The sequence below is a fragment of the Ambystoma mexicanum genome, chromosome 8, assembly GCF_040938575.1.
Source record: "Ambystoma mexicanum isolate Mex_15411 chromosome 8, UKY_AmexF1_1, whole genome shotgun sequence".
Classification (NCBI taxonomy): domain Eukaryota; kingdom Metazoa; phylum Chordata; class Amphibia; order Caudata; family Ambystomatidae; genus Ambystoma; species Ambystoma mexicanum.
The window spans coordinates 1,149,558,070-1,149,585,145 of NC_090929.1; the positions used below are offsets into that span (position 1 = coordinate 1,149,558,070).

The window sequence follows — 27,076 nt, forward strand, 5'->3', positions numbered from 1 at the left end:
GTACTGAAGTGTACCAGCAGCAAAGAAACTAAAAGGCACTTCAAAGCATCATGCAACAACTCGAAATCTCTCCGCGATGCAGACAGACAGCACTAGCAGCACAGAAGTTACAGTACCAGGCAGCATGAAAAGAAAACGTACCCCCTTTAATGCAACATTGAGAACATCTCTCATTTAGCCATTTGCCCTGTGCGAACTGGGCAGTGATGTAAAAGATGCACTGGTCAAGCATGACCCAGCAGGTGACGGACAGCGGAGCCCCACTCTTTATGTAACTTCATTAGCTCTTCCTGGTAGCGCGCAAAGCTCACTCGAGCCAGACCTAAAAACTATCCATGCAGAGATTGCATATTGCACGCAGGCATAGAGTTAGACAAATATGCATCACTTTTCCATGTACATATCCGGATATTCTACACTTTAAGCAATTAAACTACTGTTAAGTTTCACCAGCATCAGCTGGACATAGTTTTGAATCACCAAACTAGTAGAAAATGAAGACAAGTCCTATGCATAAATTACTAATATCATAGTGCAGGAGCGGCTGCTATGTCCGCCTGCATGACTCAGCAAGCCATTATGTGTTTCCTTTAACTTTGCTCTGACCTCATGAATGGGTGTACACAGCAGTAAGGGGGCTGAACCTCGTTTTTCCCAATGACCCGTCGTCACCTGAGCTCACCTGCTCCTTCCCTTGAATAATCGTTCTGTCTCGTCCCATTCGCGATCACAGCAAGGGCTGCCCGCCACATTTGAAAACATCCGAGCCATTGAAAACCAAGCACCCTTCGAGCTGTTTGCATCAAGGATAAGAATGGCTTATAAAATACAGAACCCTGTGTTGTTTAAATGTTGCACCGCTCATTGTTAAATGCCGGGGCTGCGGGTGCACGAGTCAGATTACAGAAAGCCCACACCCCTTGGCAGTAGCGTATTTACATACAAATGAGTCGATGCTTCGAAGATACGACTGGCCGGTCCTGTTACAAGCTCCCTGGGGAAGTGTTTAATCCACTCACAGGCAGCTTTACAGGCATGTGTGTGCCTGCGGCTTTAAGGAGATCTCCGGCTCCCACTCGGGCTCTCTTTATTTTGGGCACTTTGCTTCACGTTTGAAAACAACTTGGAGAGGACCCGGGGTAAAGCTTGGCTCGCCTCTCGAGGCCCATGGGAGGAGGTGCAGGTCCGGGATCTCCAGTGGTGTTCGGGAGGTGAACATGACCCGCATGGATTACTTGGCCTACCTTGCCTCGGATTAGCTGCAAATCACTGCCCATCGGTTAATGCGAGTTCCAGGAAGCGGGCGAGCGAGTACTAGGGAAGCAGGACGCATGGCTCTCCAAGCAAGTAAGATTTCCCGAGTCTTATTTACTGGGTGGCGTGAAGAAGTTTGCTGTGGAGTAACTCGGCACGTGAATGGTTACTGTACTTGCCGCGTTCGCCCGCAGAAGAAAGCCGATCTGTGTTTATTCCTACGGTGGATAAACTGTGGGGGGGCGGGTATTTATAGCATGGACCGAGAGTGGATTCAGAAATCCCATCTGTGTTTTCTACAGTGAAGGGGGTGCGTTTCTATAGAGCCGCCGTTTTCTTTGTAACAGAAAAAAAGTTGACTCAATTCTGTCCTCTTAACGCAGTGTACTTTTCGCCAGAACTTGTGAAAGTGTTGTCAGCAACTCGGGCAGTGTACATAGGTTGAGTGTGGGCAAGAAACCTTATTAACTGAATTACGCTCTGTTGTGACGTGACCCGCAATGCCACGGAACAGCGAGGGGTAAAGGTCTCCGTTCTGCCCTGTCAGTTTAGGAATGTTGCTGTCTGTGTTGTGTATGTGTGGGTGGCTGCTGCTACTTGATCCGAAGATTGTGTCAACCCGTACTCGGCTGATTGTGTGTATTTTATAGTGCGTGGCTTATTACTGAATTGTGTGTATGGTTTTCTCCGAGGGCCCCCTTAAAGGTTTACCCGCAATGGTAAAAACAAGTTATTTTAAATACCTCTTATTTTTCAAAATACCGTGGGATTTCAATTGGATGTTCATGGCAAGGGGTACATAGAAAATGCTGCTTGGAATATATATATATGGATTTTTTTAGCAGTATCCCATGCAGTAAATATACCCAGCAATTGCAACCTGTAATTAGGTATTATTTAAAACATGGTATGTATTTAAAATACCACCTGTTTTCACCATAACAGCATGTATTTGGTTTCATATACTGGCACCTAAATAGCACGCAACAGGGAGCACTGAGGGTAGCATATGAGGTAAGGGGGCGTTACAATATGTGGCACAGGATTTTATGGCCACGGGGGTGGAATGTGGTGCGGGAATGCCAGGAGTCTAGGTGGCACCTAAGTATTGACTTGAAGAGTAAGGTCTTGAGTTCTTTCCTTAACTGCATGCCTTGGTGCGGTCTGGTTTACCACCGGGATAGTGTTCCTAGGCATGGTCGCAGCAAGAGAAGATATGTTTCCTGTGTTTTCCTTTTGTGTCTGTTTTGTTTCAAGCCTAACAATGGTCTGGTTCTTGGAGGAGCGCGACTCACCTCAGCTATAGACTTTTACAGGTAGATACGCAGGTGTGCAACCAGTGGTGGCCTGATAGGTAATACAGGCAGCTTTAAAGATTATTCTGGCTGGGATGTAAGCCAGTGAAACTCCCTTAATAAGGGAGAAGTGTGATTGAATTTGTTTTATCCTGTTATGAATCTTGTCACGGTGTGGAGCGGCTCTTAAATTTGTCCAGCTGCGTTGCCGGAACGCCAATGAGGAGTGCATTTACTCCATCGATGTGGGAGATTACAAGGGCCTGGACAGTGGTTCTGAAGTCCTTTGGGTGGAAGGAAGATTCGTTTTTCTTCTGGGAAAGGGTTAGCTGGTAGCAGATGGTTTGTGGTTTTTTGTTATGTTGTCGGAAGGAGAGAGTGCCGTCTATAATGAACCGAAGTGTTTTGACAGTCTGGATTAGGGGAGGTTGGAAGCCCTCAAGGTGCGTGCCTGTTAGGCAGAAACCTGTGCAGTTCCCTTAGGGACCACTGCAAAAAGTTTATGACCACAGGAGTTAGCAGTAAACCCAATTGGTAGCAGTCTGCACCACCCAGATTTACCTGGTAGCTGTGGCTGAGCAGTCAGACTTCTCTCAAGAAGAGTTAGGCAGTATACAGAGCATACACAATAGGGCAGGTAAACACAGTAAAACAAGCAAACACTCACCAGAGCTTTGGTGTAAAAGATATATAATTATTTATTTAAAAACACATCTATAAAAACACACTGGCACTAATATCAAGGAAGTTCAAAAACACAGTCACTAAAGTATATACACTCCCTTAAAAGAATATTAGACAAGTCTTAAGTAAAGCACCACTTATTTTCAGACAGCGGTGAGGGCTTAACGCAGATGGCACTCTAATAATTCGGTTTAAAAGGGAGAGAAAGGCAGAGCATAAATTGAAACAGATTCCAACACTTTCAAAAGAACACAGCAAGAGGGGAAGGCAGAATAAAACCGTGAAGTTAGAGTTCAGAAAGCCGGATCCACTTTAAGAGGATCAGAACGAAATGTGTCCAAGGTCACACGGTTGAAAAGTGCACAAAAGTCTCAAAGGTTCAGAAAGAAGTTGGACCAACAGAAAGGGACCAGTTAGATGGTCAGGAGACCAGCCCAGTCTAGAAGGTTAAGGATTTACTGTCACCTTGTAGCAATCTATAGAAAGGGAGGCCAGGCGGACAGAGTACCTTGAAATGGTGAGAACACTCCAGCGGGGCAGTTGTTCCTGGCAGCGGTTGCGAGTCGGTGCTTCGTCCGGCGGAAGAGAAGATCTCGTCGGGGGAGGAAAGCAGAAGGTCGTTGTACTGACAGGGAAGAAACCAGCCGCGGAGCTTCCCGATTCAAAGGAGCGGTCCTTTTATTCGCGGTTCAGTGGTAAGTGGCTATCCGGTTGCCGGGGTGCTTGGCACGGGCAATTCGACCACTAGACATCCTGGTAGGCGAAAAGGAAAGTGAACTGGTTGTCCCCACCAGCTCAAGGGGAAGAGACTGTCCGGCAAGAAGATCTCCTCTGTCGTCGGGAAGCGGTGAGACGGTTCAGCAGGGCTCCACCGGTGGTGTCGTCATTGCAGGTCGGCTCAGCTTCTCCCTCTTCGGATTTTCAGGTCCTGTGGCGACTTCTGAAGTTCCAGTCCCAAAAGCCCTGCTTTTATGCAAGAAACCCCCATTCATTCAGCCTAGCTGTCAATCAAACAGGCTAAGTGGTGAGCAGGGCGGCTCACCACTGGGCCAATCACGCAAGAGTGCGACTTGGGTTGGCAAGGCAACTTAGTCCAAGGTGCCTAAACCACCTCCCACACCCCCTGTGGTACCCAGACAGAGTGGCACCACTTTGGAGGGCTTACGCCAAAAGTGGAACAAAGGGCTCGAACTTTGGTTTGGAGTTACAGAGGCGAACACAAACGCCATTTTAAAACCGAGTTCTGCCAAAAAGACCCTACCGGTGAATTCATATTAAATAAATAAACCGGCGGTATCTTTAGCATTGCACCAAAAAGTGGTGCGTTTAAAATACATGGGGAAAATACCATAGAGAATATTCTTAAGGAATATCCCGCGTGGTAACCACTGCCACCAGCCAGAAACTCGCTGAGGGAGGACTGCACAGTACCCCCTCGAAAATAGTCCCAGGGGCAATCGAATTACCCCTACCAGTACTTCCACATTAGGATGGTTTGTACTGGTTCTGTTACTAAATTTGGGACTAGTAAAGCCAATGGTGACTTTACATGCCCTGGGAGACAGTAGTCAGTCCCAGGGTATGGAGCCTATGGTGGGGTGCCACTATGACACCCCTGTGTCACGGCACTGAGGGTGCTGTGTAGCACACATAGTAAAAACACATGAGACCCTATGGAGTAAAAGACCCCATAGCCTATAAAACACATTAACAGTCAAAGGAACCCCTCAAATCATGTCCAAGAGTGTGAGGAAAAGAGTCTCACTCTTGGCAGGAGAAAAAAACAAACTCCAGAAATCCAGCAAAGCTGCTGGGGGACTCACTAGGTTAGGAAATTCAGCCTAAACAGAGAATTCTCCCTAACAGTGCCTGCATAGATGGATAAGCCAATAGGACACATTCAGTCTTTGTGGGATTGAGCTTCAGGTATGTGATCCAAGTTTGGATGTGCTGTGAAGGCAGTTAGTGGGGCTTGAGATGTCTTGTGTACCACTGACTTTTAGCATGCCTGTAATGAAACCATTACTATTTTCTACGTGTTCCTCCATCATTACAAGACGCATACTTTTGACATTTTGCGATTGTTGGTATATTTTTAGACTGCAATATATCTTTGATGCTTGTTATTTATGATTAACTATGTGACTGTACATGTATGTTTCTAGCAGATACAAATATATAGTTGTGATAATAATACAGCGGTGGTCGATATGTAGGCAGCAAGACCTCTTTGTAGGGCACATTTTTTGGACACACAAAATATTTTTGGTGAAATATTGGTATACAGTTTTATCTTGGTTATCTTTCAACGAAGCATATCTTCTCATTGGTCTGGTGTCTCCGTGAATGCCTCTTGGTGGTGTCTCACTTTTGCTTTTTACATGTCTGTTATGCATGTTGCTTTGTAGATTTTCTCTTACCTGCAGCAAGTGGAAAAAAGCTACAGATAAGATTTGACGGTTGAATGGAAAATAGTTTGCTGTCACTGGAAAGATTTTCCTTCTGTCCACATTTTCAATATAATTTCCTTTTTGCAAACCTTCTTGGTAAGTGCCAAAACTCAAGGTGGAAACCTGCAAGCAAGAAACCTCTGAAGGGCTAAACCAGATCCTTTTTTAAAGACCTGCTGAGTTTTCATGCCAAATAGAAGACAATGGAAATTCTCTGGCATTAAGGGGAGGCTTCCTAATGGCTCCCGCTCCTTTCCTTAAAGACATGCTGAGTTCCCATACCCAATTGATGCCAAAGGAAATTCTCCAGAATTAAGTGGAGTCTTCTTAATGGCTCTTTTGTTTGAAGAGCCCCGGGTCACATCTCATCAGCTCAACTCTAAACAGAAAAAGTCATTGACTGTGGGTTGTAACGTGAGTGGAGGACAGGGTAGCATTCAAAGTACTGTTGCAAATGCACTGCCCCACACAGTCCTGTCTATGGGTATCTGTGATTGGTTCCATGCAATAATGTCCCCTCAAAAATATCGCCATGCAAACAAATTGCCGAAAAATGGCTGTTTTTTTGTGGAGACATTATTACATGGAACATTCGGGGGACACCCACGCAATCCACAACCCCCTTTTTTTTTACTAGGGTAGCGGGGGACACCGCCGCAGCCCCCACTTCCTCTCTCCCTATATATATGGTCACCCATATAATGTTGCCACAACGTTTTCCTGGCGACATTATATACAGCGACCCTATATATAGGGATATTATTACCTGGTACTCTGTCATTGGCAGTGTTGGTATTACTGACTTAATCACGTGGCCAATCAACTCTGTGTAAAACCTGTGGGGTGGGTGAATGGTTGCTTTGCCCATTGTTATGGATGTGGATGAACACCACAATGACCCCAGCTACCCTCCTGCATGCTTCTGCATGCCTGCAACCATCGGTCGAGTGAAAGCAACAGGGACATCAACCTTACCACAATAGATTTGCCCTCGAATCATTGAACAAGGTAATCAACTAGATGATGACATCTATATATATAAAAATGAACATTTGTGGGTTTGTGTATTTGTGGCTCTGCCTATGTTCCCTATACAATTTCACAACGTTTCACCAATCTGCACTAAATGTCGCACACGCACCTGTATCTATGAGGGAATGCAAGCCCGAGCAACCCCGGTTATATCAGCTAGTATTTCAGAAATGCAACTCCTTAGTACAGGGATGTTCCACTTTTGGGAGAACTATCTCCTAAGTCTTAGGGACCCACAGGAGTATAGTTTTTGGCCTTCCTTTGTCAACCTCAAGAAGTTCTTCCTAACCACCTCAAAACACAGTTCATAGGGGGTCTCTTGGATACTGAGGGAGGGATGGTTTTCCCTTCTCAAACAGAGTGACAAGCATTGAGACCATGATATCTTTCTTCTAACCGAACTGTGACTCTTAGCATGGGTTATCTTGAGCATGCTAGAGCTCATGGCATCCTGCATCTTCATGGTCCCTAAAGTAAATTTCCGGATGCCGTCACTGCAGTTGTCTCTGAGGACAGTTGGCCTAGAGTAACAGGAACTTAAAGGGCATTATTCCGTGTCCCCCAAACCCCTAGGTCCACGCAGATCTGCTTTGGTGGGCATCCCTGACCAAGCTTTTTCAGGAGAACCACTCTGACAGTCATTGCCAAAGGTCACCCCAGTCCCTGATGGGATGGGGAGCTGCAGGACCTTTCAGTGATTAGTATGTGGAAGGACCAAGAGAATTCTTTACACATCACCTTGCTGGAACTCAGAGCTGTGTTGTCTGGCATCACCCCTAATCTCTGCTCAGATCACTATACCATTTTCTTTAGAGTGCCCACCATACCTCCAATGCCCCACCCTTACCACCTGCACTCACCCGATGCTCCTGCAACCTTACCAAAGAAAGCCTTCTCCCCATCCTCTCTGCTGACCTTACCGTCGCCCGAGCCTCCCTACCCACTGACCCAACCAATCTGGTTAACGCCTACAATTCTTTCATCCTCTCAGCCATTGATGACAATTTTGATGGTTAAAATTTGTAATGCCAAATCCACCATGCATGTTATATCTTGGTTTACCCCGTTTATCCAGCACAAAGAGCCAAAAAATGTACCCTAGAAAATAGTTGGCGTAAATTCCCATCTGCAACCAACAAAGCAAATTTCCTTCGCTTCTCTAAGGAATATTTTAAAAAATCCTCAAAGCTAAAACATCTGCACTCTCAAACAGAATCCTCAGTGCTCATTCCTACTCCCGCAAACTATTCTCCATTTTACAGGAGCTCGAAACCCTGACTGTCCCTACTTCCAACTGTACCAAAGATGATACCTGGTGCCAAAACATCCAGGACGCCCTTACCAACAAAATTGTCTCCCTTTAGGAAAAATCATTAATAAGCAATCAGCCATCCTCACCAAAGCTAATAAGATCGACCTCCTCTCTCTTTCCGCCTCCTCATTCGTCAACCCTCCCTTCAATATCTGACCTGTCACATATCTGGAAATCTCAAATCACATTGCTGGCCTGAAACCATCACACTGCCAAGGGGACATTTGCCCTGCTGCTCTCATTAAGGATTGTGCAGCAGCTCTTGTTGCTATCATTACTACTTTCGTCAACTCTTCCTTCACCAACAGCTTTGTCCATCTGGCCCTCAAGGAAGTTTGGATCTCCCCTCTCCTCAAACAACCTTCCCTAAACCCCATTTTTCCGATTAATTACGACCTATTACCCCTGTATCTTTCCCATAAAAAAAATTCTGCACTGTGCTGCCTACTCTCAAATACAATCTTAACTTGAACTCTATAACATCCTCAACCCCAGACAATCAGGCTTTTTCCTGGGTCTTGGCACCAAGTCAGCCCTACTAGACCTAAAACATCTACTAGATTACATCCGTGATGCAGACAACCTAGCCCTCCTCCTGCTAGACCTCTCAGCCGCTGTCCACCTGGTCGACCAGACTCTCTACTACCACCTCACCACTGCTGCCAACTTCGCCCCACTGGCTGTCGAGTGGATCTCCTCTTTCCTCGCAGACAGATCCGCCCATGTCTGCACAGGAAAAACGCACCAGCCCACCCAAAGCCTGTCCCCTGCGGGTTTCCACAAGGGTCATGTGTCTCCCCAACTTTATACAAATCTCTTTTTGCCCACCTCGACTCCCTTTCACAAACTACACCAATGATACCCAAATCTTCATCCCCCTCTCAGGCAACCACAATAAAGATTCCAGTAACATTAACGTCATCTATAATATCATCCAAGCCTAGATGGCTTCCCACCAACTTTGTCTGAATGATGACAAGACAGAAATCTTGATTGTCAATCATGCCTGGCCAAACTGGACCCAGCCAACCACTCATTTACCATTGATGCTTGCCCCATCTCTCTTTCCTCTAGCATCAATATGCTTGGCGTCTACCTAGTCTGAAGCCTCAGCATGACCCGGCACATCAATGCCATTACATCTTCAGCAGCCCACACAATCAAACTCCTAAATGCCACCAAGCACCGACTCTCTTCCGATGACCGCTTGACCATAGCTAGAGCCACCATTGGCTCCCGGCTCGACTATTGCAACTCGCTCCTAGCCGGCACCATTGAACCAAATCTTTGCAAGCTCCAGTATATCCAGAACAACGCCATCTGGGCAGCTATGGACCTGTCCAAACGTGATCACTTAGCAGCACTCAGTAGACCTGCTCGCTGGCTTCCAGTTAAAGAATGCATAAACTTTAAAATCCTTTCAATCACTCACCGTTGTCTCTCGAACACTGTGCCTCCTTACCTTTCGCAAAGAATTAACAAGCATATCTCCTCCAGCCCTATAAGATCCACTTGACCACACCGTGCTTCAAACTCACATGAGCTGGGGGATCCAGTTTCCCAGTCATCGCAGCCCACCTCTGGAAAAACCTCCCTCCCCAATTATGTTCTAACCCTCTTACTGGCCTTTCGGGAAAACAATTAAAAGCCAGCCTGTTTCAGTGACTATGAAACAATGAAGCCTTGTAACTATGAAGCTATGTAACCCTCTGTAATGTCCTTGCCTTGCTCTCCTTTTCCCTACCCTGTTTCTCTTAACCCAACCCAGCCCTGTAGACAGTGCCTCGATGCCTGTGGGTTTTTGTGCGCTTTACATATGCAAAAATCCAAAAATAAATTGCAATTCTTTTTACCATCAATTAGAGGTTTGACTGTCCAGGTTCTCACAGTCAACATCACCTCCATGCTCTTCATCAGCATGATGGACAGTGTGGGGTTGCTCAAGCTGTGCAGGGAAGCCGTGCTCCTGTAGTGTTGGGGGATCGAGAACAAGATAAATGTGACCGCTTATCACTTCATTCGCAGTCTGAAGATTCTGACGGAAATGCTAAGTCAGTTCTTGAGAGCCTTGCACGAGTGAGAGCTGAACCGGCAGATTGTGGAGAATATCTTTTGCATGTAAGGTCATCCATGTGTGGTCTTCCTCAAATCATCCTACTCACTTACATCTTGAACAGTAGATGTGAAATCTTTTGCTCCAGGGCGTTTTCTGCAAAGTGCTCTCTGGGCAATGCTCTTTTGATTCCTGGGAGTTTGACCTGATATACATGTATCTTCCTTTCCCACTAATTTCTTTGGTGCTGAGAAAGTTGTATCAAAGCAGCCAAGCAGTGATCTTGCTCACATCTGACTCTGTATAAGGGACCTGGACACGCAGGATCTGGTACCAAGACTGGGCATGAAGGAGCTGGTACCCAGGCTTGCTGGACATGCTGCTTTGTCCTCCTTGTAGGATCACTTGGAGGGAGCATCTGCTTATGCAAGCTTGCAGCAGAGTGCTCCTCTCCAATGCTAAAATGCTGAACATTCATGCCTGGCTAGTAAACGGTTGAGGTACAGAGAATTAGATCTCCCTGAGGAGGTTTTTGCTTTATGCTCTCTGTTAGGTACCCATCCACCAAGTCCATCTATGCTTGCTGCTAGCAGAAGTTCTCAAGTTGCTGCTGTGATATGGTTAGGACCCGTTGTTGTGCTCCAGCGGCACAGTTCTGGAATTGTTGTCTTTATGGCCAAAGCAAGGTTAAACATTAGCTCTATTAAGGGCTATTTTGCAGCGCTGGTCATGTTCAAACGAGCACGCAGCAATGGTTCTATTTTGCTGTGAGAAGAATGTTTAAGTTTTGAAAGGTCTGAATAATACTTTCCCTCCAACACCTTTCATTGTTCCACTGTGGGACAGAAACTTGGTGCTCGTGTTTTTTATGGCAGCTCCATTTGATCTTTTTCATTCCTGGCCTCTGAGGTAGTTACTTTTTAATGTAGCCTTCATAGTGGGAATCCTGTGAGGGGTCAGTAATGCCAGGCGGACAACTGCTTGTAGTTTTCTCAGTATTTGACATTTTATTTTAAACAGAAAATTCAAAGAAAACCTAAAAAAGACTTTTCTACCCAGGAATTCCCCACCTAGCCTAGGATCTAAGGGAAAATCTACTGACATACACAAAACGGGCCCTCACACTAAACAACAGAACAGTTAAAGCAGAGCATAAACAACATAAATGAAAGAATAGCAAACAACCTGTGTCGTGGATGACATCTTCTTGTCCTGGGTAGATCTCGTTCCCCAGGAATGTCCAAAGTCAATTTCACCCAAAGAAAAGATAAAAATCTTAAATCAGTTCTTGAAAAGTTCCAAAGAAACACAACACTCAAACAAAAATCTCCAGGTAACAGTAACTTCTTCATTTGTTGACAAGTTCCCTTTCCAAGTTCCACAAAGAAAACAGCACCAATGGTAAACCTGGATAACCTCCCCAGGATAGAAAAGTACCACTTCGGCTTCAACTACAATTCTTCTTTTGTTACCTCTGCAGCGTCTTTAATATAACTTGTCAGGATGCTTCTTGTGAGGGGGTTGCTTTCTCCTTGGCAACTACCTTCTATAAATGATACTGTGACAGCAAGCTCCTTTGACTCAATCTACTACTGCTTCAACTACATTGAAATAAAAGTGTTCTGACAAAAGTATAGTCAACTACAGTCTTACTGATTCTGTTGCAACTTGATACTTTGAAAGTTTATTGGGCAACTTAGATAGGACTCTTCGACCTGTATAGGTAGGCAAGGCACTCTTCTTTTCTAGGTAATAAGAAAGGGCAGAATCTTTGCCTCTTCTGTCTGTCTTACAGCTACCACCATAATCTGTCTCGGCATCTAGAATGCTTCTCTCTCTTATTTTCACAGATTGTTGATCAGTTATTTTAACCAGCACCCAGCTCCCTTCCCCAGCTTTATGCACACCTTCTTGTTTCCAGTAGTTACCCCAAAGCTGTATTTCTACTCTTCCACCCTTGGATAACCTTGTCATCCTTGTATCAGAGAACTCTGGGTTTAGAACAGCTTCAGCAGCTTCAAAACATCACGTTTAGATCTTAATTGGGCTGGTTTCACCTTAGAAAGCATATGTCTACTGGCTTGGGTAATGATTGTTCTGCTCGTGACTTCAGCAACTTCTATAACTACTAAATAATATTTCTGAATGTTACAAGAGTGAGGTTTCACTTTGGACGTGAAGTTCGGTACAGGCGATCTCTCTTTGATGATGAGCTTCCACTTAAAGACGTGCGTTCTACTGTGTTCATGCAGCGTTCTTCCTTAACGTGGACTGGGAAACAGTTTCTTAGACGCAACCTTTCGTTGATGTTAAACAGTCTTGTAACACTTCGGGAAAGTCAGCTACTATTTCTTGAATGATTACTGGTAACGTTCCCCTCTTAATAGGAGACACGTAATCTCTTCGGTAATAGTTTAAAGGCAACAACAGGAAAATAAAAGGTTTTCTTTCTGCACAAGCACGTTATAGCTTGTGCTGAATAAGCGTGTGATACACTTCTTTGTTCTGATGACTTCCTACGACCCCGAACAACTTTACTCGCTTCTACATACCTGCAAGCATTAAATCAGCTGGTTACAGTTACCGGCAAGGAGTTTCTTGTGATTTGTAGTACGGAGCTTCACTCCCCGGCTCCAAAGTCACAACGGTTGCTGGCTGCTTCCACTACCCGACTTTCTTTCTTCTGCTACTGCTGCTACAGGCACTCTTGGGACCCACACACCTCTGCAGCATGGGTGTCACAGATCCGGCCTCAACAATGGAGAGTTTCTCCAGCTTCCCTTAACCTGCTTCTGCACATGGGCCTCGGGTAGATGCACAACTTCAGCCCTTTGTTCACAGCAATGTGGCGCATCTGAAAAGACTGCTAGTTGCTCCCACTCTCTTCCAAACGACCAACTCAGAAACTGCAAATGAAATCTGCTCTTCTCTCGTCTCAGCATCCCTTCTGTAGTCACACGCCAGTGAACTGCCAGCTTCGTGCTTTGCTTTTTCTTCTGCTACTGATGCCGTCCTTCCAGATCCTACTCCAGCTTCTTTCTACTGTTCCTTCCTGCTGCAGCCTTTTATGCCTCTTATGTGAGGCAGTTGGCTTCTGGTGCAGGCCCTTAGTGTTAATTGCTTGACCCTGCCAAAGGCTGTTAGACCTGCTTGCCTGTCCTTTACCCCTACATGCCTCTTCAGCCCTCATCTTTGTCAAGTCCCTGAGGGACATGTTAAAGAAATTCGGGTTTCCTGCTTCTTTATTTTAAACAGGAATTTTACCTCTGGTTTTGTTGAAAGAGGAAGTGTGGGTATAGACAAAAGGTGCCACACTTTCACCACTCTCTGTAGTGTACCTTTGATATTGAGGAGGACATTTAGGGATAACAGAGAATTTTTCTGGGGATGTGACAGATTTACACCTTTTAATCCTAGGGTCTAATAGCCTGTCTTTAACAATAGGATGATATTAATCAGAACTGCAACAGGCTATAACCTCTCTCGGAATAGTCTTAAGAGTATCCGAGGAAAAATATGTCTCACCCTGCAAAATCTCCCCACTGCCCTGGGCTTTGTCTCCACCCAGGCGATGCTCCAGCAGTACACCACCCCCAGGATTGGGACCAGTAGCATCTGCCCTCTCCTGGATGAAAAGGTTGACCATGGTCATGTGGGGTTTATGTGCTGTGGTGGTGGTATGGAAGCTTTTCCCCAGATGGATGTTCTTATCCTCAGGAGGGGCGTCCCTCCCTATGAAGTCCTCCTGCATATTATCACCCCTAGAGGGACTATTGGGTAGCTGCATCACCTCCCTAGCCTCAAAGGAAATTGTCACATTGCTCACAATTTTCTGGCCAAAAGGCAGATGACGGACTTGAGAAATTGCAGGCATCTAAGGCTGCTGCAAAGTCCTTGGGTGCAGCGATTAGGCAACAGGCTCAACCTTCCACTCACTGGAAGGGCAAACCTTTTTACGAATCTGGTCAAAAAAGCAAACAGTCTGCCGCTCATAAAGGACAAACCAGAGATGTTTCTCTGGACCTTGCAGAGGTAGAGGAGGCAAGACTCAGGCCACTTACGCATCTGTCCACTCAAATGTGGCCCCTGTTGCAAAACCTTTCTAAGGACTTCTGCCACATGACACCATTAGGGGGCGTCTGTCACACCATTCGCTAGAATGGTGCGCCATTACAAAGGAGGCATGGGCACTTCAGGTAATCTCCCGAGGTTACTGCCGCCCATTTTTAAACCGCCTGCCAGATTGCCGCCCTCTGGCCAGACCACCTCCTTTTCCAGACCCACTGCTCCTGCAAGAGGTTTCCTCCCTTCTGGGCAAGGGCATCATACAGTTGGTACCTATTTGGGAAAGGATCAGGGATGGTACTCCCACTATTTTCTGGTCCCAAAGAAGGACTGAGGTCTGCGACCCATCTTGGACCTGACGCACTTTAACAAGTTCCTCGGGAAAGACAACTTCAAGATCATAACATTCTTGTAGATCCTCCAGGCCCAAGAAATTCAGGATTGGTTGGTGTCACTCGGCCTACAGAGTGCTTAATTCCATGTTCCAATCCATGAAATACACAGGAAGTATCGGAGGTTCGTCATAGGCAAAACTCACTACCAATTTTGAGTTAAGCCTTTTGGGCTTACCTCCTCCCAGAGGGTTTTGGAGGTAGTGGCAGCCAGTCTCAGGAAAGGGGGAATTCACGTCTTTCCCTACCTGCATGCTTGGTTAATAAGGGGACAGTACCTGGATCATCTCAATCGCACCTGCCACCTCCTCCACAAGCTGGACTTCTCCCAGAGTTTAAAGAAATCCCAGATGATACCTTCTCAAACGTTTCAAATCATCAGAGTGGTGCTGGATTCTCGCCCGGGCAAGGCTTTTCCTCTCGAGGAGAGGGCTCTACATATTCTGCATCTGGTCCCCAAATTCCAGAACGCACAATACCTGCCGACTCAAGACTTCCTGCTGTTTCTCTGCCTCATAGCATCCTGCATTTTCTTGGTGCCGGTAGCTCGACTGAGAATGAGATCACTCCAATGGGCCCTCAGATCTCAGTGGTCTCAGTTTTCTGACAGACTTGATACAAGGCCCGAGCAGAGTGGCCCAGTATCTCCTGTGGTGGCATGACGGAGAACATGATGGCAGGAGACCCATTTTTGCAACCATGGCCGGAAAGGCTCTGCACCAGCTGCAGAATGTCTTCCAATGGCAGCAGTAAAGAGCTTTTGTTGCTGGCCTTCTGGCTGAAAGAAACACCTCCACGACGTCTTCTGGAAGGTCCCAGTCCCTGCACCTTAGCCTTTCAGAAGCCAGGTGTGCATGTTCAGCGTGTGTTCGCTCGGGTGAAGAATCAGCCCCCTCTCCTGAAAGAAAGGGTCTTCTTTTCGGGGAAGACAATGTGGAGGACAGATGGCCAAGTCCAGAAGGTCAGGGTAACACGTTCTCGGGGCCCAGTGTGGTGCAATTGGGATCCTGGTTGTTCCTCGCCTCTTCAATCTCAAACGTTTCAAATCATTACTGAAGGTTTCATGGCTCATTCCACTCAAGGTGTGGCAGCTATCCCTGCTCTCTAAAGAGAGGTACTTGTTAAGGACATGTGTCAGGCCGTGACATAGTCCATTAGAAGAACAAATTGCTTCCCATTGTAATGTTATTTCTACTGGATGTTCCTCCCTTTGATTCCTGTTCCCAGGACAGCTTCCTGAAGAATGGCTGCCTCTCTGGGGCAGGTGTTACCTGCCCCTACAAAGGAACAAAGAGAGGCAATCCCCAAGCCTACAGTTCTGCTTCAGTGGTACGTTCCAGCCTGTCTAGGGAGAGAACACGTCTAATCCTTTCGCAGCTGAGTTGGCTCACAGGGTTGACACTTGTCTGATATCAAAATTAAGTGGCTGTAATAATTATGAGAAATACCATCTACAATACCCTAATTCTGTACGGATTATATTTACAAATGTATCTGCCATCAGGACAGTAAACTCATTATGACAGAGTTTTGGTGCAGAGGTGCATGTCGTAAAAATAGCCCCTGCACTGCAGAGACATGGCTGTCACTGCAGCTATTAAATGGGCACGGGAGGCCCCTGGAGCTGTTCTGTGCCACGGGTAGAGCAGCGGCATAGAGATACTGATGCAGCAGGGCACAGGTACACATTATGATCTTATGAAACGGAAATCTGATCAGCAGACTCCCCTTTCAGAGAGGGCTTCTACACCCTTGCCAGGTGGCAATTCCTCACAACAAGACAGTATCCACATTTCATAGAGGAGGAATCATAAGAGGGAATCATCGTATCAATGAAAAAGAGCCTTACCAGAAGTCAGTAATTTGTTTTTGAGCAAAATTACATCCCCCATCTCTGTTCAGATATTTAACTTTGTTAAAAATGTTACATCATCGTTCAGTATTTACTGAAACCCTTTTTTCTTTCCCCAAGTCAAGCATTGAATCCTGTCCTGCAGCTTTGTTGCTATCCCGAGTAGTTTTGTTAACTACAATGTAAAATTGAAAATATCTTGCTTAGTAACAGTTCCTCTTGTTATCAAAATATAAATGACACAGAACATTCCTCTCCATGAATACATTGATGTGTATTTGATTTTTAGGTTATCCGTATAAAGTAAAAACATTTATCTTTTATTGTCTGAGTTATTCAGTCCGGAAAATCAATTGTACATAGTTAAGCTGTCTTGAAGAAAGATGTACACTGTTATTACAAAGCTTTGTTTTGGATGTGCTTTGTTTTTTGTTAATCTCAGACATCTCAAGACACTGGTTAAGTAAACACAATTAGATTGGTGTCATTGACGAGTATGTGCTGTGGCAAGTCAGAAGAAGGACACAGACTTATTGGTGCCATTTTATTAAAATAAAAGGGATAAGGATTATCTTTCCCTGTCACTATTGGTGTTGCATGCCTATATTATTAACTAAGGTACTCGTCAGTCAGTCGGGATTGTCCAAACAAATAAACCTGCTGTCCTAAATCTAACCTTGCTGACCTTACCACTATACAAAAACGAATTTAGGACTGGAGAATCACTCCCTTCTTCTGAAGGTACTTCTAGTACCAGTCTTTCAATATCTGGCTTGTGAATACTCTTTTATGACTGTTTCCATCAAACTATTTAATTGGATTGCTCTGCTATCTCTTCTCCGGTTTTAGCTCTCTAGGGATTTAATGTGTGGTTCAATTGCCAATTTTCTGTATGCTCTTTTCCACCTTTTGCCTCCTCTTCAAATCTTTTTTGACTTTGTACGGGATGTCGAGTTATCTTCCCCTTTTCCCAGGGTAACTTCATCTCTTCTACTTTTCTTTTGATATTTAACCATTCCACAGTTCGTTTACACAATTATTATACTTGTGTTCCCTTTTCCTCCAGTTCAACTCTATTTCAGTTTGTTGTACTGGGACAAGTTAATTGGTTGCAATAATGATTCTTTGGCATCTTCCACAGCCTCCCGTTTTCCCTGTTACCTTCCTAGTGGTAGGAGAATGTCGGTGCGAGCCTCCTTCGTTGCAAGCCCTTGTGCGATGTGCAGACTGCCAGTGTCTCTCGGCATCTCTCTCCTCGTAATTTCCCATTTCTTTATGGTAGCGCCGTCGTTCAAACATTTGACCATGCCAACTGTGGGTTTCATTTGTCAGTGCTATTGGGGATATTGACTTGACACTTGCCCAACCAAGGAATCCTATCCCTGGTCTCGCCACCAGCTTCAGATGGGATCTGGCCCTCGAGTTCTCTCAGGCTCTGTGCTTGCAGTTGCTTCTTGCAAAGCTGCACAAGTTTGAAACCTGCAAGTTCTGGCATCTCTCTCTGGTTCATTGTGCACGGCATGGGGAACTCCCCAGCTGGTGTATGGGGGTCTCTCTCTCTTTCTCTCTCTGTCTCTGTCTCTTTCTCTCTCTCCCTGTCTCTTTCTCTCTCTCTCTCTCTCTCTCTCTCTGTCTCTCTCTGTCTCTCTTTGTGTCACACAGCTCAGGGCTTTTCCCAGCTGATAAAAGTGTGTTCTTCTTCTTTCTCTGGCTACCTCTCACTCATCTCTCAATGGGGTTATGTTCATCCACCTCTTCAGGGATCGGCTCTTGAGTTTTAGTGACATGTCCTTTTTCTTTTATATTATAATATGTTATGATTCTCTTCATCCCATTATGGAGGATCCACAGTTTTTGCTATTATGGCTTTCTCGTCACAGTATGGATAATTCACAGTTCCTCGTATTGTGGTTTCCTTGTCACAGTATGGATATTTCCCCAGGATTTATTATTGTAGCTTCTTCGTCCCAGTCTTGGTACTTTATGGAATCGGGTGTTCTGAAGCATCCCATGTAGGCTATAGTATGTACCTCTTGTGGGAGTTCCTCATGGGAACGGGAGTCCTTGTCCCCTATCTTGATGTGCTCGCCATCACAGAGACGTGGTTCAAGGACAGCTCTGTCACAAGCTTTGACACACTCCTCCCTGAAGGATACACAATCCTCTCTGTGCCCAGGCTCAAGGGGACAGGAGGGCGAGTGGCCCTGATCTTCCCAGAATGGATGCCTGTGTCCATCATCCCTACTAAGGCCTATTCCTCCTTAAAGTGCCTAGTCTGCAGGCTCTCACTCTCTCCTATATTTTCTCTCCTTATGGCCACCTTCCATCGGCCTGGATTCTATAAAGGACTCTGGTTTTTTTTCAAAAAAGAGGACAGGACTGTGCCCCTCTATCAACAAACATTCGTACAAAAGAGTCCTGTCGCTTCTCAACTACTCCCTAAAGAATCGGCGTCCCCTAGCAAGGGGACGGCTCTCAGGAATAAGTCTCAACACTGCAAACCCACAGTGAAACCGCACAACAATTCACTCCAAAGATTACTTTAAAGTGAGTCTTAACATTATAAACTCACAATGTGTACTCTCAGTAATAATTTCTTTATTACAAAAATTAATTAAAAAACTCAATACACACAAAATACATAAAAATACCTTAAATAATCCAATTATTATGTTCAAAGAAAAAAAGGTGTTTTTCTAAATACACATATATATTCAACTTGCTTCTCCTTCAAAAATCAATATGGAGAAACAAATACTACATGAACATGACACATAAACTTGTTACTAACACATGGTAAATTCTAACATCCTTGTGTCTAGTTTTGAACCGATCTTGTTATAGCCAGGTTCCTTAATTACACATTTGTACTGGGCTATCAATACCTTATTATGACTGTATAGACAATGTAACAGTATTAGTTCCCGACATGTTTCATTTGCAACAAATTATAAGATGGTTTAAGGAAATTCTGCAGGGGAAAGAGAGGAAAAAATCAGAATGTGCCACAATACATTAATTTTGAACAGTCAGTCGTCTGTCCATCGCTGGGTTCGCACTCTTGAGTAATCTTCACTGGGATTAACTGCTTTGAATTAGAACAGTGACCACACTTAATTGGTAGATAACTTCAAAGTGACACCAGGACAGTCCACTCTCTTCCTCTCAGAATGGGCTGACCTGGCCACTTCTCTACTTTTCTCCTCCTCTCAACTCTACCTGCTGGGTGATCTCAACATCCATCTGGACCCTCCTGACTCCTCAAGACCCTTGCGCAACCTATTCAATTGTCTCTCCCTCTCTATTTTACCCTCTGGCTCCACGCACAGAGCGGGCCACATTTTGGATGCTTTCATCTCTACCGACACCCCTCTCTCTATCCCTCTCACTGCCTCTCTCTCTTGGACAGACCACTCTTTTCTCTCATCACACTTTAAGCTTTCCTCTCCTCTTGCATCAGCACACCTGGCACGGCCACTCGGTCTCAAAGTTACCAGACCGATGAAAAGAGTGACTGTGGTTGCCTTTGCCTCCCCTACTCTCTGCCTCCTACTCCTGCGGTTGACTCCCACCCTGACAAGGCCCTCGCTAACTTCAATCTCTCAATCTCTAACACCCTTGATACTCTTGCCCCTGTCATGAGGGTCCGACTGAAGCCTTCCAAAAAGTCCAACTCTTGGTACGACTCCGACACAAGTGTAGGGCAGCTGGGCAAAAATGTAATTTGTCGGGTGGACCCTCTAGCAAACTGGCCTGCCGCCTCCTTCAAAGGCAATATCGACTCTGCATCCACACCAAGAAAAGAGTCTTTATTCAAGCCTGCATCTCTGCGACATCAATCAATGCAGCCGAACTTTGCAAAGTCTGTATGGGACTGGCCAATCCTGCAGCAGCCTCCTCTTCTGTCACACCCACCCAGGATCTTTTGTCAGCCCTTGCTGCACACTTCACAGCAAAAACCCAAGACATCATTTCCTCTCATTCACCAACACCTCTGAAGCCTCGCTTGGCCCCTCCACCATTTCTCCTCTATCCTGATGAGGTCGCCAGACAAGTCCGGTCTATGAAGGCTTCATTCAAACAGGTGGAGCCCTGCCCCTCCAATACCATTAATGACAATATTGACTCTCTCGCTCCAGCCTTGGCTGATCTCTGCAATCTCTCTCTTGCCACTGGAGTTTTCCCAAATTCTCTTAAGCACTCCCTTGTGCAACCTCTTCCTAAGAAACCCTCTGCCGACCCCTTCATTCCTACTGCCCTATCTCTTTCAACCCTTTCCTGAGCAAACTCCTGAAGAAGCTGGCTATATCTCAGCTCACCCTCCAAACTGAAACTGCTGGTTGCTTCCACGACCATCAGACTGGCTTTAGAGCATCCAGAGGCACGGAAATTGCTCTTCTGAAGGCATGTGAAGACCTGCTCTCAAATCTCGAAACTAACACTCCCTTTGTCCTCATTCTTCTCTCCCTTTCACACGGTAAACCACAACATCCTGATCGCACGTCTGCATGACACCTTGGGAATCGTGGGTCAGGCTCTGGCATGGTTACCCTCCTTCCTTTCTGACCCCCCATACCAGGTGGAACTTGGGTATTTTCTCTGTACTATCTACCAGGGTTCTAACCTATCCCCCTGGTTCTTTAGTGTCTACATGGCTGTCCTTGCACGTGTAATTGGCACTTTCATCTCTAACTTCCAGTGTTATGTGTTACGCTTACCTGGCTCCCACAGGGGCGTTGATCTGAACTGGACAGCTGCGGTCTCCACCAATGTGACGCGTAGTGCCGAGATGACGTACTGGACTGGCCCACCTAGCTTTGTTTGCTTGGCCCGTAGGAATATTCTTCTGCAAATGAAGAAAGGGAATTAACCACCCGTGGAGTTGAGCGTTAACCCCCCCCCCCCCCTCTGTTCTCCCCACTGATCACCTTTGATGTCCCCTCTTATAGTCTCACCTGATGGTTTGGAAAGATGAGCTCTCAATCCTGCATTGAGCGCAGGAGTGCGTAGATAACCAGTTACTTCACTGGCTCGAAGGAATTGGTGAATTCCAGAACAATATTGACTCTGAGATTCCCGGCAAGACGCCGTAAGTATGTAGTTCGTAAGAGTTCAAATGTCTGACTTTCACTCTTGTCCGATTCCTTGCAGGTTGCAGCTTGACCCTAGCGAAGAGTTCCTCGTGGCAACCGGTAATATTCAGGTAAGGATTTGTATTATCCAACACAGTTCGATAAAATAATGTCAATATGTAACCTGGTGCTTTCTCCTTATTCAGGCGCTGAGAGAAAGTATGAAGTCTTGGGGAATAAAGCCTCCAGCGGTAAAATCGGTTAAGTCTATTGTGGTGAGGAGGTTTCCCCTTGTTTGTCCTTTTGTTTCACCTTGCTGTCCTTTTGTTTCCCCTTAGGGGCCGGGGTTCGGCGAGGATGCTGTGGAAGCTGCGCCAACCCGTGAAGAGGAATAGTACCCCTGGTGGTAAAATCAGGTAAGTCTATGAGTGTTAACTAATATCGCCTCTGTCTATTCCCTTGGCTCGCCTTGCTATTCTTGTCTTCCCCTTTAGGTGCCGGAGTGTGGCGGGAACATGCAGAAGGATGCGGTGGAATGTGAAGATGCTGCGAAGGCCGGTGAGTTCAGCGCGGCGCTGCAGCAGGCGAGGCGTCGCACATAAAATAACTTCTTTCTTCCAGCTTGAAGGCGCGATAGATCGGGAATTCAGGTAAGGATCAAAGGTATTGCTCTTGTTCTAACCTTTTCTCCTTCTTTCTCCCTTTTTTCTAGGAGCTCCAGACTCGAGGCGGCCGTGGCAGAAGACTGGATGTAGATTTGCTGGCACGGTGAGCGTTACACTGCTCGATGCAGAATAACGCGAAGCGTGTGCTGCTCTTCGGGCGTGGTTTAAATAGCCACCAAATTAGTCCCAGGAAAGTATTCCTCCCCAGCCCCACCTGAGTAAAAAACAGTCCCTAGGTAAAGTAGTCCCTTCCAAGCCTTTTTAGGCTTGGAGCTCTTGCAGCATGGTCTGCATCAGGTGAGTTTGCAGCATGGTCTGCATCAGGTAAGTTTTAATCTATGAGCCTGGCGCCTATGGCGCCAGGACTGACTCTCCATATGAGCCTGGCGCCATAGGCACCAGTACTGCACCCAAATATCCCCTAGCAGGGGTTGTTTAGAATAACTTGATGCCTGCTTCCAGGGTTGCTGGACTTGGTCTGGGTCCCCAGGGGTAGGCATCATGACATGCGGATGACACGCAACTCTCCTTCAGGCTACCCTGGGCCACCTCCTCTACCTGAATGGTTCGCATTGGGACTCCTGCTTCCGCTTTCCCACTCTGGCCGGCCTCCCCAGGCCCTGAGCCCGAAACCACCTGCAAGGCAAGAAATCCTGGGGCCATCTTCGACTCCACTCTCTCCTTCTCCACTCACATTTCGAACATCTCTAAAAAGTCCAACTACCAGCTACACTCCTCAGAGATACTCTTCCTTTTCTCAGCTTCCCCCAGCAGCTCACTGTATCCAGAGCCCTGGTTCTCTCAAGGCTAGACTATTGCAACAATCTCTTTCTCAACCTCCCTGCCTCTGCTCTGCGCCCTCTGCAACTCATCCAGAAAAGAATCACAAGACTTATTCTTGGCCTCAAGGCCAGGGACCGCATCTCTTCGGCACTGAAATCCCTCCACTCGGTCTCCGTGGCTGCAAGGATCAAGTTCAAGACCCTCTGCATTGTCCACAAGGCTTAAATACTGTCCTTTCCGAGCCCTCTGCTCATTAGCCTCCAACCTTCTGCGAGTGAACCGGTTCTCCAAGCAGAGATTCGGGGGGAGTTCTTTATTCTCTGCAGGTGCCTCCCTCTGGAATAGCTTCCGTGCGCCACTCTGTCTTGAGCCTGATCTTCTTAAGTTCCAGAAACTCCTTAAGACATTCCTCTTCTCCTCTTCCTTCCTTCTCTCTCTCTACCCTGCTAACCTTTCTCTCTGCTCTATCCCTCTCTCCATCCTTTTCCATGCAGGCTGCTGACTGGCTGCCTGGTATACCTCCGAGTCTCACAGGTCCCTGGCACCTCGCCAGTCCTCTCACACTTGCCTCCGGGCCTTGCACTTGCCTCATTGTTACTGCAGTTGGTCAATGACCCATGACAGTGGCATCTCTCAGCACTTACCCCCACTTCTGACTGACTGGGTGCACTTGGTCCCCTCCCCCACACCTCCCTGCAATTTTCCCCCCGCCCCTCTCCTGCACTAGTCTGCTCACTTGCACAATCTGAATGCACCATGCTTTGAAGATTGTCTATCTGTTTTTCCCTTGTCTCCCCTCCTTGCATGGTGGCGCTTCAATGCACTTGGGAAAAATGCAGAATCGTCGTCGGACCTAGTTGCTGTTATCTACACCGTTAATTGTGTTATATGCACTTGTTCCATGCACACATTTTGCCCGTGCAGACTTGTATTGTTCAGAAATTCAAGGGCTCTGAATGACTTGTTTTTTCCCCTTGTTCCCTCCCTCCCTCCTTGAGTGCTTTGAAACACTTGCTTTATGTATAGGCGCTTTACAAATAAACAGTACATACCAATACCATACCTAAGGGGAGCCTCTCCTGGCGAGGTCCCAATTACCTCTACCCGTAGGGATAGGGTATTGCAGCACGGTCTCACAACCCTTGCTTCACAGGAAGGGGCTTCCCCTTAGGAAGAAGTGATGAGTTCTATCGATTCGTCACAGTAGCTATAATTCTGAATCCTCAGAGTTACAAAAAGATCAATTCTAATTATAATTACCTGCACCCCTTCTTTGTAGCATTAGCCTGCTCTGTTACCAGTAACTGTGATCCTCTTTTCCATCAACTTGACAATTTCAGTTCTTCCATATTTTTTTCAATTCCTATTAATGTGAAATCTAACTGTGGTCAAAACCAAGGTAGCTACTGAATCATTGCAGCATTCGTGCCACACTGCCTCCCTGCATGCACATCAATCACTGAACTATGTTCCCTTAAAATTGACTTGTTTATTTATATGGCGCTCTCAACGCAAAGGTATCTAGGCGCAAGTTTACAGGTTTACGGTTAAAGTGCAGGTAGTTTCCAATACAATTAACAGATTACATATAGAGTGCATACAGATTACATTACAATTAATGAAATACATACAAGGATAGGGGAGTAAATACATTGAGGGAGATACAGTTGTAGTTCAGAACATCAAGCAGTTACATTGCAGGGGTACATTGAATTACCTCCATAGTCTAATAATCTGGTACTAGAATCATTATTATCCTAGACTAGCCAAGTTTTTAGTTTTTTTTTTCGGAAGGCCCAGTACGCAGGCTCAGTTCTTAGGTCTAACTGCAGGGCATTCCAGCATTGGAGGCAAGGACACAAACTCTTACCCACTGTTTTTTCACATTTGTATCTAGGTATCATGAGCTGGTTGGCCTGGGAGGCTCTAGTAGGTCTGATATATTGGTTCTTGGTGAACTTACAGTTTAAGTATTTAGGGGCTTTGTTCGCTAGGCACTTGTGGGTCAATGATAGCATTTTGTAGGTGATTCTGTTCTTCTGGAAGCCAATGGACCTTTTTTCTGGTAGAAGTAATGTGGTTGGCTTTTGGAATGTTCAGTGCTGCTCTTAATGCGTTGTTCTGTAGCACTTGTAGTTTATTTAGGTTGCAGCAACTAGTGCTGATGTATAAGGCATTGCAGTAGTCCAGTTTCAACTAATCAACTCCCCTCACCTGTAAAGGTGGTTACTGCACCGGTAAGGAGCTGGTTAGCTGAAGGAGCTGCGTGTCCACACCTGTTGTTGATGCGAGGGCTTCATCCTTTTCCTTCTCCTGTGTTGACGCTTAGTCCCTGGTGGAGATCAGGGGTGCATGGGAACCTCCTGGGACTGCCTGGTGTCTGTGGTGCTTCTGCCGTCCCCCCTTCAATTAGGGGGTATTTCGAAGTCTCCTCGGTCCGAATCATCTCAGCTAATGTTGCTGAGTTTTCTTTGTTTTTTTCCCTGTCTCCAGGTACATAATCAAACCTGGTTCTCCAGCATGGGGTCTGGCATGGATTCACATGCTCATGAATATTCCCCGTCGTCAGGCTGGGAATCCTCGGTAAAGAAAAATCAGTATCAGTTTCGTTTCTGATCTTTCTTTCGTAGTAGTAACCAATTACTGACCACAGCCAATGACTGCCCTCTCCCTAAGCCCCGCCTCTGGCAGCCATCTTCAGATTTCTACCGCACGTTCAAGTGTTGGGATCCTCGTGCTATTGCTCTCGAGCGTTAGTGCTTTTTTCGCGCTTTTTCTTAGGAAAATGTTCTCTTTTTCGGTCAAAAGAGCCTCAAGCTCCACTGTTTCTTTATCCGATCAACGGCGACCCGTGTCGGATTCTTCTACGCCCCTCAAGGGTGAAGATTTCGCCGAGCCATGCTTTTGGAGGACTCCAGAAGTTTCTCAGGCCCTTCTCGAGCATGGCCCAGGAGAAGGGAAGCTCGACGCCCGGAAAGCTGTTCAGGGTCTGCCCTGGATACCAGCTTCAGAATGTCTTTAAGGAGGACGAACACTCCCTTTGCCTTTACTGCCTGCATGAAGACAAGACGCACGTGGAGAAGGACTGTGCGTTTTGCAGCAATATGTCGGAGCGGACCATGAAGGACCGCCATCAGCGTCTCGCCAACTGGCTGGAAGGAAAGAGCCCGTCAGGCGAGAAGAAGAAGAAGTCCGAGCGGTCTTCTAAGACCTTTGAGGGCGCCCCGGCGACGGGGATCCAACAGAAAGCCAAGCACCGCGAGTCAGCTGGCACCGGGAGCGCTGAACGGTCGGGCTCTACGGGCGCCAGGCAGGGCGCATCCTCCCAGGCGCCATCAACCACGAGCCAACGCTCTGGCTCGGGTAAGAGGAAGGCCGAGCACCCGGCGAAGCTCCTGGCCCCATCGGAAGGGGAGCGAGGTGGTGACCCTCCCCCCAAGGAGAAGGCGGTGAGAGCACCGAAGGTGGTGAAAGCCTTGATCCAACCGGCCAAGGCCTCTATCGAGACAGTCACGGCGGCCCAGGCTCAGCCTGTGGAGGCTACACCAGTGGTGGCGACCTCGGGGCCCAGAATCTCCCTGCCACCGCGGACGGAGTCCTCTTTCATGCCCATCGACAGGACCCCCGTGAAACCTCCGACGGAGAAGAACAAGGGGGGGCAGGAGGTCGTTGTGGATTCGGCCTCAACATCTGAGGAGGAGCTGATCGAAGTCTTAGGCCACGGCGCTGGCGTGGAAGAAGACCATCCTGTCGGGAGGGACCCCGACGTGGGAGACGACGAGAACGTCGAGGGTGCCGACGGGGCTCCTGATCGCCCGTCGGAACCCCCTCAACCAGTGCCGCAAGACAACTCGGCGGCCATTTTGTTGGCTATACAGTCCTTATGCTCGGAGATAAGGACGAGACTGCCGTTACCACCAACGGAGGAACCGCTCCCGACGGGGGACCCAGAGCCAGGCCCTTCTGGGAGCCCTCCTCTTAAGAGAAGGAGGATTCATCCTCCACCTCCTTTTCAACCATCGCGCCCTGCTCAACCCTCCTCCCCGTCCACGACATGTGGGGATGATACGGGGACTGACACGGCCGCGACAGGTACAGACGACGAGGTTTACGACGAGGATCTCCCGTCGTCACCTCCCACACGGGCTTCCCGCCCGACGAGATTGA

At 46.8% G+C, this 27,076-nt stretch overlaps 1 protein-coding gene across 8 annotated transcripts in view; it reads left to right on the forward strand.

Annotated features, from left to right (window-relative positions):
- ANK3 (ankyrin 3) overlaps positions 1 to 27,076 on the forward strand; it is a 2,768,233-nt gene that overhangs the window by 2,078,788 nt on the left and 662,369 nt on the right. The window contains exon 1 of one of the 8 annotated variants that reach the window (XM_069611215.1): positions 972 to 1,347. The exons of the other annotated variants lie outside the window; for them this stretch is intronic. Within the exon in view, the coding sequence (XP_069467316.1) occupies positions 1,284 to 1,347 (64 nt within the window). The 5' untranslated portion in view covers positions 972 to 1,283. Of the gene's footprint in view, positions 1 to 971; positions 1,348 to 27,076 lie in introns of those variants that run through there. 8 annotated transcript variants of the gene reach the window in all.